The following is a 14455-nucleotide window of genomic DNA, read 5'->3' as shown; positions in this document are numbered from 1 at the left end:
TGTTGGGAAATACATCTCCATCAAAGCACAGTACAGGAATAAATAAACGGGAACAGATATCTGCCCCAAGAAACATACAATTTAATTTTTGACTGTGAGGAGTAGAACAGACAGGGTGAGAGAAGGATGGGTAAGAGCTTCTTTCAATGTCCTTCAGCACTTGTGGGTCTTCAGATGGGCCAAAATAGCTCACTTGAAGGCAGAAAAATCTCCAGACCCAGACAGGATAATCACACTGGAGAGGCCTCTGTGTGTGTACTGTACAGTGGTACCTCGGGTTAAGTACTTAATTCATTCCGGAGGTCTGTACTTAACCTGAAACTGTTCTAAACCTGAAGCACCATTTTAGCTAATGGGGCTTCCTGCTGCTGCCGCACCGCTGGAGCATGATTTCTGTTCTCATCCTGAAGCAAAGTTCTTAACCTGAAGCACCATTTCTAGATTAGCGGAGTCTGTAACCTGAAGCGTTTGTAACCTGAAGCGTATGTAACCCGAGGTACCACTGTATCTCTCTCTCTCCTCCTTGCTGTCTTACTTGTATAAGAGCTGGTCTGTTTCAGAGGGCGCTGCTGCCTGCTGCAAACTGTGGATCTTGTGACTTCATTAAGAGTCATGCCAAACAAATGCAATCAACACACACAACTCTCTCTGCCCGCCCTTGGCAAGCCAGAACCAGGAAGTCAGTCCTCCCTGGGCTTTCCTTGTCTCATCAGATGCAGAGGAACAAGAGGCGGAGGCAGCTCTCTAGAGGAAGGCTCCTCCTGGCTTGTTCTTCTGGAAATGGACCGGCATTTGGGCAGCTTAACCATGTTCACCAAGGAAGATTTTGAGGACGATTGGCTCAAGGTGGCCAGTGGGGTTTTTGGCGAGGTCTTCCGAGTGAGGCACAAGCGATGGAGAACCACCTTTGCAGTGAAGTGCTCCTCTCGCCTTCCCCAGGATTCCAGACCTGACAGGTAATCTGCTTGGCTGTGCTAGGTGCTTTCTTTGGAGAGGGTTGCCTTGGCAGATTTCTGTTTGAAATGCTCTTTGGATGTGCTTAGCTCACACCTTTGGCACTAGACTGATGATCGCGCTTGGCCAAAGCAACAAAAACAGCATTCAGTGGGAGGCGAGTTGAGACTGGCCTGGTTTGCTTCAGGCCCACCTTGTCAAGTGCCTGGAGCTAATTCTCTTGGCAGCCTTCAATGTATGTTGAGCTGCACCAACTGGTCAGGCAAGTTATCAAGCAGAATGTGAAGCCAGCTGAGAAGCAAGATAAAAAACTGTTGCATTGCACCCAGGCAAAACAAGACTAGATACTGCAATGGTTGCCTGTTCTGGTATGGAATTTCCAAACCAACCAACTGTCTTTAAAATATCCATTATGTAGATGGGCTCTGTCATTCACTGTTTCCCTGTAATCCTTGTAATTAAGATTTCTTGTCTTCATTTTTTTGGGGGGGGAAACACTCATGAAGTGCATCAACTTTTAAAAGGCATTTGAACACCCCTCACTCTTTGTGACCCTTTGCACTTTTGAAACCATTACTCAGTAGTACTTTAGCCAGAGATTTCCTGCCCTCTCCTTTCTCCCCTCTTGATCCATGGTATACTCTATAGCAGGGTTTCCCAAACTTGGTTCTCCAATGGCTTTTGGACTACAATTCCCATCATCCCTGACCACTGGTTCTTCTGGCTAGGGATGATACGAGTTGTAGTCCCAAAACAGCTGGAGACCCAAGTTTGGGAAACTCTGCTCTATAGGAACACATAGCTGAAAGGCTAAAAAATTTAATGACACAGGTTTTTGTGAACAATGGTCCACTCCAACAAGTACATGGAGTGTTATTCTGAGGCAGACATCCCCAAACTCATCCCTCCAGATGTTTTGGGACTACAACTCCCATCATACGGGACCACCTCTCCTAGTATGCCCCACGGAGGACCTTACGGTCTTCAAACAAAAACACCTTGGAGGTCCCGGGCCACAGAGAGATTAGGCTGGCTTCGACCAGAGCCAGGGCTTTTTCGGCTGTGGCTCCGATCTGGTGGAACGCTCTGTCACAAGAGACGAGGGCCCTGCAGGACTTGACTTCTTTCTGCAAGGTCTGCAAGACAGAGCTGTTCCACCAGGCCTTTGGCCAAGGCACAGTCTGACCCCCTCCTTTGGTAATCCTCACAGAACTCTAGCCCAATGGTTGCCATTAATTTAATTTAATTTTGAATTGATTTTAAAGTGAATTGATTTTAGAATGCTGTGTTACTTTATTGTTATTAGCTTTGGCTGGGGAGGGCGGGATATAAATAATTGATTTATTATTATTATTATTATTATTATTATTATTATTATTATTATTATCCCAAGCTAACAGGACCAGTGGTCAGGGATGATGGGAATTGTAGTCCCAAAACATCTGGAGGGCTGAGTTTGGGGGCGCCTGTTCTGAGGGCTCATCATACTTCCATTTGGTCTGTGACTTCTAGGTGGTCCTAGAGGTTTTTCTTTTTCCTGCTGCTTTCCTTGAGAAAACCCACTGTTTGATGATGAATTGGAACAAACGTCAGTCTTGTTTTCTGTGAATTTTTCTGATTCAGAAGCAAACAGTGGGTTTTCCCAGGGAAAGCAGCAGGGAAACAGAGCCCATGCTTTGAAATCACAGAACAAGCGGAAGTGTGGTTGAGCCCTGAGTTGCAGCCATGTATAAATGATTGGAGGAATTACAGTGGTACCTCGGGTTACCTACACTTCAGGTTACATAAGCTTCAAGTTACAGACTCTGCTAACCCAGAAGTAGTGCTTCAGGTTAAGTACTTTGCTTCAGGATGAGAACAGAAATCGTGCACCACGTGGCAGCAGCAGGAGGCCCCATTAGCTAAAGTGGTGCTTCAGGTTAAGAACAGTTTCAGGTTAAGTACAGACCTCCGGAACGAATTAAGTACTTAACCTGAGGTACCACTGTATAAGCACTGAGGTCAGAAGGAAATGAAATGCAGCTGAACCAAGCACAGTCAGAGGTGCAGTACTGCCTCAGACTAACTCAAGGCTCTCTGATGTCACATAGGGGCTTGCAAGCCCATGGGCAAGCAGGTAGTGAACTTGCTTGTAGGAGTACCACTGCTAGTGATGTGGTGAACACAATGCATATTGGTCAGGTTCTTAGTGCACTCCAGGTGTTCTCCCTGTGATGATGACTAAGCTGTGATGTGCTGTTCACACACTTCTAAGTCATCTTGATGCTACGCTGAAGAAGGGCTGGACATTGATTGCATGTGTAATTCCAAAATAGGAATGGAGTTCCCCCAGAATTTCAATGCTGGGTTTATCTGCACAGAATTTCAATCATTTCCATGATGCCAGTTATTTTTTTATTGGTCTTTAAATACCTCGGCTTTATTTTGCAGTCAACAGGGTCATGGGGAGCCCATCAGATACATGCAAAGCAAAAAGCGTCCCAAAGTGCCAAAATTCTGGTGCGCTTTTTCCATACCAAAGGTGGCAATCACATACCCTCAGCCCTTGAAGTGTTTAAAGCTAAACCCCTAGCACAGTTATTATATGGGTCTCAGATTTGGACAGGCACTCACCTTGGAGCTACAGAAGCTGTTCAAAGTTCCTAAGGCATTTTTTTTCTTGTTCCATCCTGTGTTCCAAAAGCTTCTTAGAGGCTAACCTCCCCTCTGTTGAATTACAGATTTGGTTCAGGACATTTAATTATTGGTTTCGCCTAAATTTAAACCTCACTGGTCTACTACCCTTAGCATCGCAAGATTGTCACGAGAGAGCTTGGACTAAAATTGTCAACCAAAAGCTTTACTTTTCTGGTTTATCTTATCTATAGAATTTCAATCATTTCCATCTCACTCATTGAGCTAGATGAGATGCCAGTTATTTTTTTTATTGACTTTTGTGTGAATAGTTTTGTATATAATTAGGATTATTATTATTTTTATCAAAAATCCTGACACAAGAAGAGCCTGCTGAATCAGGCTAATGACCAATGGCCCATCTCATCCAACACCCTATTCTTCCCATCACCAGCTCTGGTGGGAGCGATTTCTAACTGCGTGACGAAGTCCTTTTGTCTGTCCTGAGCCTTCCAAGGTTTGGTTTCATTGGATGTCTCCAAGTCCTAATATGATGAGAGAGGAAGAAAAATGTTCCACTCATGAGTGGCTTGGGCATAAGTAGGCACTTGATGCCAGAGGTGATCCAATGAAGGCAAAGCCACAAAATTTAATGTATGCATCTATTTAAACTGGCCTCTTCCTCAGTTTCTAATCCAGACTACACAAATCATTCACTGAATTGCTCACCGTGGGCACCATCACCATCCTGTCTAGGTGTCATCTCTTGGTACCATCTCAGCCAATCTTTTGCACTGACCTGCATCTACCACTGAAGTTATAGTACACTAATGTGTTGTGCTGTTGTTGTAAAACTGAAACAACAGAGCTTGACAACATGGATCCGACCCAGCAGGCTCACCTTGTGTTCTTATTTGTGACTTTCACTGTTTTGAGACCAAAACTTGGCAGTAATGCTCCACATTACCCCCCTGTAGAACCAGCACAAAGCATCTCGTTGAAGAGGCAGCGAAGATAGAGAAAATCAAGTTCCAGCACATTGTGTCCATCTATGGTATCTGTTACAGCCCTTTGGGGATTGTGATGGAATATATGGCCAATGGGTCCCTGGAGAAGATTCTCCCCACCCACCAAATGTCCTGGCAACTCAAGTTCCGGATCATCCATGAGACGAGCTTGGCTGTGAACTTCTTGCACAGTCTGAAGCCTCCTTTGCTTCACCTGGACCTAAAGCCAGGAAACATCCTACTGGATGCCAACATGCATGTGAAGGTGAGGTCAAACTGGGGAGCAGGATTCAGGTAAAGGGAAAAGGTAAAAAAACCGCTGGATGGTTAAATCCAGTCAAAGGTGACTATGGGGTGCGACGCTCATCTCGCTTCAGGCCAAGAGAGCCTGTGTTTATCCACAGACAGCTTTCCGGGTCATGTCGCCAGCATGACTAAACTACTTCTGGTGCAACGGGACACCGTGATGGAAAACAGAGCACACGGAAATGCCATTTACCTTCCCGCCACAGCGGTACCTATTTATCTACTTGCACTGGCGTGCTTTTGAACTGCTAGGTTGGCAGAAGCTGAGACAGAGCAATGGGAGCTCACCCCGTCGCAGGGATTCAAACTGCCAACCTTCTGATCCGCAAGCCCAAGAGGCTCAGTGGTTTAGACCACAGCGCCACCTGCATCCCTGGGGAGCAGGATTAGTGTGTGTGTATGTGATAGCTCAGTCCTGCATGTATGATGCAGCTTTGCCTGTAGAAAGTCCCAGGTTCTGTCTCTAACATATCCAGTTACAAGTTTCAAGGATGGGAAAGATCAGGGCTGATTCCAAGGGTTGGCGTGATTGGGCACCTACTGAGGGCCCAGATCCTGGAACGCAGTCCAATGACAAGAGCCCCCAGGACCTGCTCCTCCTCTTACTCACTGCAGCCCTGCTTATTCATCTGTCTCTTGTTCTGGCCAGAGGATGTTGAAAAATTGAAACATCTGTGAATTTGTTTTTTTTGCTCCAGTTATAATTAAAGTAAATTTTATATAACATCCATCACACACACCGACAAACTCTCACACAAATACAAAAAGGAGCCCATGCCCAGAAATAAGGAGACAAATGAAGTTACACCAGTGGTAGGCATGGAAGTGAAAAATGTACTTTTATTTCACCTTGACTTCAGATTTCAGATTTTGGACTCTGCAAGTGGATGGAAGAATCAAGCCTAATGGAATACATTGAGAGGTCATCCCAGAGGGGTAGTTTGAGCTATATCCCTCCTGAGATACTTCTGCAGAGCGCCAGTCCACCAGGAACCAAGTTTGATGTCTACAGGTGAGGACCAACCTGCTGTCCCTTTGAGTTGCTGGCTATCCATTCTCTGGTGGAATTGACTTAACTTCTGACCACTGTTGAGTCTTGCTTGCCACTTCTCAGCTTGCAATCTGGGCCCAACCCAATCATTAGGCAGAATGAGGAGGATGCTTAAGGTAACAGATCCTGAGGCACTTGGAGCAGGAAAAGTTAAGTGTGTGTCCAAGTGCCCACCTCCCAAGCTAGCCTAATGCCAGGGCCGGCCTGCTCATGAGGTGGGATGAGGCTGCTGCCTCGGGTGGCAGAAGTGCAAGAGGCAGTGCCCCTGTGGGCCCTCTGCCACCAGCGGAGAAGCAATGCTGGCAGCAGTGTTGGCTTCTGATGAGATCTCACCCAAATATTGTGAGATCTCCTCAGATTTCGGTGAGATCTTATTGGAGCCCACCGCCACTTAATGGGTGCCACCACAGAACCCAGGTAAGGGAGATGTTGGCTTGGTGGCATGGCAGTACAGCGGCACGGCACATTTCTGTTTCACCTCAGGCAGCAAATGGGATGTGCCACCTCTTCCTACTACATTCAGGCATGATGGGATAGTTCTCCTCATTACCTGGGTTGGAGTAACAACATCCAGCTGCAGTTTAGTTGGTTTCCATACATGGAAAGGGGGAAGGAGCCATTTTGTCTTTTCTTTCCGGCTGTAAACTATATTTGGGCTCACCCTGTTGCTCCACATGACCATATTTCATAGTTTTCAAATCCCTGTTTTGTTGAAGCTCCATGTGTAACTATTTTCTCCTAATAATGCTTTGTGTTTTTGTTTGTATTTGTTTCATCTTAATTTCTTTCTTTCTTTTTCAAGCTTTGGGATTGTCATCTGGGAGATTCTTACCCAGAAGAAGCCATATTCAGGTAATTCTGATGGGGTGAGGAGATGGAAATCACCTATTCTCCCAGGGTTCTCCTTTGCAGAATGCAGGTGAGGGATTGGAACAGAAGTTTCAGTACAGGCTTCCAAGAACTCCTTTTGGTACAGTGATGGCAAACCTGTGACCCCTTCCACATGTCTTGTCCAGCCACGATGGACAATGGTCAAGGATGATGAGAGCTGGAGTCCCAACAGCATCACGATGGCCACAGGTTTCTCACCCATGCAAGAACAGTTACATATCCAGAGAACACTTCTTCATAACCCTATGAGCATCACTCCATCAGAGTGAATTGCCAATGTGTTGTTAATGAAGGAAATGCCTTTATTTTTATTTATTTAGAGCAAGTGGGATAGGCCCCAATGTTGCTCAATAATTCTAAGAACCACCCTCCCCCCCAAAATCAGTGCAGTTTAGAAAACGTCAGACTGCTATCTTGATTCAAAATGGCATCCAATTTTATCCAAGCATAGGTGAAAACCTGCTCCTTGATCTCAGGAACCCAAAATTGGATTATATCGTAAGAGCTGTTGAAATGCATAGAGAACAAACAACTTTCCAAAACATCTAGTAAATGCATGGCTCTTTTTTTTTAAATCTGCTGAAATTTATATTGCTCTTGGTTTATTTATTTTAAGCAGTCTATGTTTTTTAAATAACATCTGCGCTGCTTCCATATAAACCGTCTAGCTGCTTCTTTTGAAATCTATTGTGTTTTTATGACAGGGAAGCCGCCCTGTGTGAGCTATGCCTAAAAAGGCAGTCTTTCCATGCATTAACAAAAAAATAAAAACAACTAACTAACTATCTGTTCCATCCCACCCACCCCCAACCCCAGATTTAAAGCCTCCTTTTCAGCTTGGGAAAAGCAAACTCCCAAAGTGAGTAACAGCCATATAAAGAGAATTTGCACAAAGGGAAATTAAAATGAAAACCATAAAAACAGCAGGAAGAAAACCGCAGCAAAGGAGCAGATGTAAAATGAAGTTAACACTTATAAACAGTGGGTTAAAATCCTTCTGAATCAACCCAGCTTAAGCACCACTCTGTAAAGCCGGTTCAGATGTCTTGGTGGGAGGGCAGGGGGTATCTTGACTGGCTCAAGCTGAGAGATTCAACTTGATCTTTCCAGAGAGGATGTTTCTGAAGTGGACTACCACCAGAGAGGAGGCCCCTTTTGCCACTCACCACAAGAGATGGACATATCTGCCCATTTGGGTTTCTCTCAGTTTCTCATTTTTGCCAGTATTAAATCCAGTGTGTCACAATGTCACATCAGCTGGTGATTTTTTTTAAAGTCCTCATAAAAACCTGTCAGCAATTTAGTGCTCATTTCTCCTAACATACACCCACAGTTTTCCCACGGAGGAAAAATATGTGACAGAAGGTGGTCCTTTTCCGTTTTCAACAGGGGTCAAGACAATGGCTGTCATCGTCACCGTGGCAACAGGCCAGCGCCCCTCCATGGAGCCCATCCGTGATGACTGGCCAGCGGAATGCCAGCAGATGGTTGACTTGATGAAGAGATGTTGGGGCCAAGAGCCCCAGAGGAGGCCAAGCTTTACAGGTCTGGTAGCTGAAAGGATTCCTCCTGAGAGCTATTCCACATATGGGGTCCCAGCTGGGCTTTTGACCTCATCCAGAGATTGCAGACCTTTGATCCATACGGGCCAAGGATAGGCCACCTGTGGGGATTGATCAGATGATACTGGGCTACAGCAACTCCCATCATTCCTTGCCATTTGTTAGGCTGGCTGTTGGGGCTGCTGGGAATTGGAGTCCAAAAATATCTAGAGGACCACAGGGATTCCAATCCTTGAACTGAGAAGAGGTATTCTATGGTCTCAGGATGGAGTGCCTCTTGCAGTAGAGAATGCTACTTCTTAGATTAGGGCTGGGGAACCTGTGGACCTCCAGATGTAGCTGGACTTCAACTTTCATCATCCCCAGCCATTGGCTTTGCGGGCTTCTGGGGCTGCTAAGAGTTGGAGTCCAACAATATACAAAGGGCTACATGCTCCTCATCCCTGATCTAGTCAGATGATGCCCAGTCTGAGAGGCAGCTCCTCCTCAGGGTTCCAGGCAATGGTCTTTCCCATCACATCCTACCTGAGATCCTTTACATCTTGATGCCAGAGCTTGAACCTGAGATTTTCTGCATGAAAAGCAAGTTTTCTCCCATGAGCAACATCCTATAAGTGCTGCTGCCACAGAGAAGGCCCCATCTATCATATCGCTGGAATATGGACCACAGCCTCCCCAGAACATGTAGGATCTGGTCTCCACAACTAATTGACATTTCATCATTCTTCAGCTGCATGGGAAATGGAACTGCAAGTCCTTGAAATGAGCTCATTCCCAATCTTTTCCACTTCCTTAGATGTTGTGGTGGAGACGGACATGCTATTGTCCCTAACCCAATGCCCTGTGGTGGACCTGGAGAATGAGCGCTTCTCCAGGAAGATGTCGGTGAAGCCTCCTTTCTCTAGAAGAGAACAGGTAAGGGGAAAGCTGTCCTGCTACCTTGGTCATTTTAGGCAGAGCATTTGCCCTAAATAGGAAGGGAATTCTCCGTGTGTTGCATCTTAAGAAGGTTACAGAAGTAGGATCTGAAATGATGCAAAACATCTCAAGGTCAGTTGTGGGACTTGCTGTTCTGATGAGCTCTGCATATTTGTAGTTCTCCAGTAGACACGATTCCTAAATTGATAGATATAGATAGATAGATGATAGATGATAGATGATGATAGATAGATAGATAGATGATAGATAGATTTTTCTTTATTTTAAAAAGGCCATAAAAGGTGAACAAAGAAAGAATGCCTTTGTGTAACAAGTGTGTAGCACAGAAAGTGAAAATGAATATAAGACACAGCACAATCCAGTAAAGTGGCCTTTAAAAAGAGATATCATGACAGAAAAGCACATGGCTCGTGTTATTACATTGCTAACTGTCTCCGTGCTTTTTCACATGTCTTCAATACAAAGAGAAGGGGTACAAATGGATCCGGTCCCTTTCAGGGTGAGTATCTGCTTTTGTAGGATCTAAAACACATTTTGGAGTTCTGCAAAGTCCTACTGCTCAACATGTTCTGTTCCAAGCGGGATAAGGGAATCTGACCTTAGTACATTGCAATGAATCTCGAGACAGCCTTTGCCCATCATTCCCCACTGCCCTGTTCTGGGTCTTGAGAGGTGTGGTGGCTAGCAGCAACTTCCAAGTCATTTTGAGAGTTCTCGGTCTGAATGGAGGTTGGAAGTTAGGCTTACAAACAGGAATCAATTGGATCAGTTAAAGAAATTATCTCAATGACCTGTTAGTAACTAGAATGTAAGTAGCTGAAAACCTATTGAAACGCAATGAGGCAATGATATAAGAACCAGTTGGGACTTGAGCAAATCAAGTCCTAATCGATGGGTGTTTGTGTGTAATTCCAGCATCAATTTGGGGTCAGGCAGAAAACCACAGTTCACAAACCTATTCAGGGGTGAAAATTCAGACTGGTGACCCATATGGAAAGGGGATAGAAGTGGTGACAGGGAGCAAGCTCAAAGTGAGCAGGCAAAATGCATTGCTCCTTGTTGCAACCTGCAGTAGAATTCTGATGGGAACAGGAAATAAGCTTGGTGTAAGATATGAAGGTAAACATTACCATCAGTTGTATTGGAGATGTGGGTCACAATGCACAATTTGGACGACTTCACAAACTGACTGGATATGTGGGAGTAGCTGTGTTTCTAATGAAAATGACCAAGGTAAGGACTTCTTATTGCTGACCAATCCAGTAGGAGAGCTCTGTCTGCTTGAGAATGTCGAGAATGGCACAAGCAAATATTTACAGATCCTAGAATGCAAAATTAGCACCATATATGACAGAGATGGATCATGCCGTATATCAGAGCCAGCGTGGTACATTAATTAATTAGAGTGTTGAACCTGGGAGACCAGGATTCAAATCCCCACTCTGCCATGAAACTCAAGCTTGGGTGAACTTGGGCCAGTCACCATCTTTTCGGCCTATCTCCATGGGTTGTTGTGAGGAAAAAATGGGGAGAGGAAGAACCATCTATAAAATTTTGAGCTCCCTGGAAGAAAAGTGGGGTATAAATTAATAAAATTAATAAATAGCTTGGCCACAGCAGTTGACAGTAGTACTTCATAGATGGCATTGGGCCACATTTCAGCAGAACCAAAGCGCCTGATATAAGCAGATCTCATTGGTTATGTTCTCAGCCCCTTTTAATTTTGTTTCAGCTGAGGATGAGAAGGATCAATCCCACTGTTTCCCTCAGAATGAGGTTGAAAGCTTGGAAGCTCTGATAACATCAGAAGAAGTGAGCAAGAGCCACGAAGACACCCTTCACCTCATGGTTGCTTCAGGAAACCTGGAGAAGGTGAAATTCCTCTTGAGGCAGGGAGCTGATGTCAACAAGAGGATAGCCTGTGGCTACACACCCCTCATCCTGGCCGTCCAAAAGAGGTCTCTGGAGACCATCTTGCTCCTTATCCAACATGGTGCAGATGTCAACATGGCTGATGAGGACAACTGGTCACCTCTCCATTTTGTGGCTCAGAACGGAGACGACAGGATTGCACGTCTCCTACTCGATCACAAGGCCAACGTTGATACCCGAGAACTTGATGGGTGGACACCCCTTCACTTGGCCTCTCAGAACAACTTTGAGAACGTGGTGCGGGTTCTCCTCTCACGCCAGGCTGATCCCAATGCTCAGGAGAATGAGGGACGGACTGCCTTGCACCTGGCAGCTTGTTATGGGCACATCAAGCTCGTTAAAATGCTGGCCAGCCAAGGCGCAGACCTGGAAAGGAAGCAGAGAAACCTCCGGACCCCTCTTCACCTCGCTGTGGAGAAAGGCAAATTTAGGGTGGTCCAGTACCTTCTGAAGAATGGCGTTGAAGTCAACAGCCTGGACCAGAATCACTACAGTGCTCTGCATATGGCTGTAGCAAAAGGGAAATACCTTATCTGTGAGAAGCTTATAAAATATGGAGCCATTGTGGACCTGAGGACAGACAAAGGATGGACGCCTTTGCACCTGGCTTCCACTGAAGGCTACGTGGACATCATCCACCTCCTGGTGGACAACCATGGCAAAGTGAATGCCAGAGGAAGCCTGGACTGGACTCCTCTCCACTTGGCAGCACGTTACAGTGAGGCGGCTGCAATTTTCGAGTTGCTAAGGAGCGGAGCGGACCCCAATGCAGCTGAGAATTTGGGCTGGACTCCACTCCACCTGTCAGTACAGCGGGGGGCTTTTCTCAGCATCCTCCACCTCCTTGAGCACAAGGCAGATGTCAACATCAGGAACAAGGTGGGTTGGACGCCCATACACCTTGCAGTGCTCAAAGACAACGTGGCCATCATAAAGACTTTGCTGGATGCTGGTGCTCTGCTGGAGCTGGAGGACAATGCTGGGTGCACGCCGCTCCAACTTGCCATCAGGAATGAAAAGCAAAGCATTGTGGATTTGTTGCAAGGCATGGAGTCCTCAAAAACCAGCCCAAGGAGCCAGGAGGGATGAAGGCAAGGCTCCAAGAAAACATCCAAACAAATCCGAGGTGGAACTGGATTTACTTCAGAGTTTGGGAGAGGGTCAGTACCAGCATGAGGAATTCAAGTGGGCAATAATTCTCTGCTTCTGTGGGTGGTCCCTCATAGGATACGCTTGAGTTTGTGCCATTGTCCTATTAGGCACTTTCAGGAAAGTTGGTTTGAGATGTGGCAAAAAATTGAGTCCATTTCATGGGGAAGATATAAGTGGTATCTAACTCCTCTTAAATGTTCACATCTGCCAGGCAGCTCAAAGTGCTGAAGAAGATGGATCATATCCAGCCAACTTCTACTAAGGGTAGACTTGCTGGAATTAATGAACCTAAATTAAACAGACCTATAAATTTCAGTGGGTCTGCTGAGAGTAAGGCTAGAATTGGTACAAGCTAATATAAAGAGTTGGAAACGAAAGGTTCACACAGACTTCCACTTGCCCACTGCTTTCTCCCAGGAAAACCTGATCTCTACAGCTGAAAGGAGCAAACATCAACTGGGGTTTCTGTGGATTGGTGTTTGCTCCGATTCAGCAGTAAAGAGTGAGTTTTCCTGGGGAAAGCAGTGGGACAAATGAAAAACTGCTCAGATCCCTGTTTTCTAGGCACAGGGCAAGCATAAGTGTGGATGAGCCCTAACAGTGAAATCTTAGAAATGGAGTCACCCAACTGTAATTCTGTTTACAATCTTGAACAGAGTCTCCTGCCAGATGTGTGGGTGCTGCAGATGATAAAAATAATGTACTACTTTCGAGAATGCTCTCTTCACACGCATTATTTCAAGGATTTGCATAATGGCAGTAAGTCATTGTTATCCCCATCTTGCAGAGGAACAGACGTCTCTGCTTTACCCGGAGTCAGTTCATTGCTCCCACTAGCCCAGCACTGTACAGACTGAAGAACAATGGCTCTCCGAAGTGGGACTTAATTGGCTTCAGTATGCAGCCAGGAAGATTATGTGCAACAGAAATTTAATTGTAGGTGCATTTTTTTGGTGAAGTTAGGCAATATGAAGTTTAATAGGGAGTTCGCTTGCTAACTTAAATAAAATAGAAAATGAAGACAAATAGTTTCCTTTCAGTCTCACTAACTTTATTAACTTGTTCAGCCCAAGGACCTAAGCTGGGGAGGGGGGAATGTGCCAGTGGTGGGAGGGGCAAGAAGTGGGCGGAGAGAGAGAGGGAAAAGTGGGTGGAGTAATGGAAAGGACTTTTACCTTTGCACAGCAGGCTGTAGTCCAGCCACACAAAATTCAGAGGTTTCTACAAGCACAGACTCACTTGAAGCTGTCCATTCAGACAAGCAAGGGTCATCACCGCAGTACCAGGAAACATTTCTACCAAAGAAGGTACCAAGCATGATCAACAAGAGGGGTGGCTTGGAAAGCAAGGGTATGACCTCGGGGGGATTCCAAGGGCCAGACAGAAATCTAGAGGGCCGAATTCTACACACCCCACACTCTTGAGACCTGGGGTTACCCTCTTCAGCTTGATACAAATAGTATACAGTGGAACCTTGGTTGTCAAATGCAATCTGTTCCAGAAGACGTTTGACTTCCAAAACATTCAACAATCAAGGTGCAATTGCCAGTCAGCAAAATCCATTGAAAAAATGGAGAAACACGCCTCAGACACCATTCAACTTCTGAGGGGCGTTCGAAAATGGAAACATTCTCTTCTGGGTTGTCAGCGTTCAAAAGCTGAAACGTTTGACTTTCAAAACATTTGACAAATGAGATTCCACTGTATAGTCATACCTTGGATCCCAAATACCTTGCGACTCAACAACAACAACAATATTTATTACGGCCATAGGCCCATACAGGTAAAAACAACACATAAATAACAGCTTGTGCACATGGGTAAAAAAAAAAAAGTCGCTAAAACACCACAGTAACAATAAAATACTATAAAATGGAATGGCATATGACGCCTTAGTTAGTTTGTAGTGCTCCTTGGCGTCGCTTTTGGGTAAGGACAGCGACCAGGAACCTAGCCACATTCAGGGTCGTATGGGTATCCTTATCCTGCAAAATTTGAGCAAGGTGGAATTTTGGTGGGGTACCCTCTAGTTTCTGTATGATTGATCC

At 45.4% G+C, this 14455-nt stretch overlaps 1 protein-coding gene across 1 annotated transcript; it reads left to right on the top strand.

Moving 5' to 3' along the window:
• The first annotated feature begins 671 nt into the window (after positions 1 to 671).
• Positions 672 to 13433, top strand: ANKK1 (ankyrin repeat and kinase domain containing 1). The gene is made up of 8 exons (XM_081889505.1): positions 672 to 956; positions 4545 to 4839; positions 5741 to 5892; positions 6734 to 6783; positions 8212 to 8367; positions 9181 to 9342; positions 10239 to 10354; positions 11013 to 13433. The coding sequence occupies exons 1-8, from the start codon at positions 781 to 783 to the stop codon at positions 12342 to 12344; spliced, it is 2439 nt and encodes an 812-aa protein (XP_081745631.1). The 5' UTR covers positions 672 to 780; the 3' UTR covers positions 12345 to 13433.
• Positions 13434 to 14455: the final 1022 nt, after the last annotated feature.

The sequence above is a fragment of the Podarcis melisellensis genome (genome assembly GCF_964234715.1).
Source record: "Podarcis melisellensis genome assembly, chromosome: 15".
Classification (NCBI taxonomy): Eukaryota; Metazoa; Chordata; class Lepidosauria; order Squamata; family Lacertidae; genus Podarcis; species Podarcis melisellensis.
This window is presented reverse-complemented; position numbering and strand designations above follow the sequence as displayed.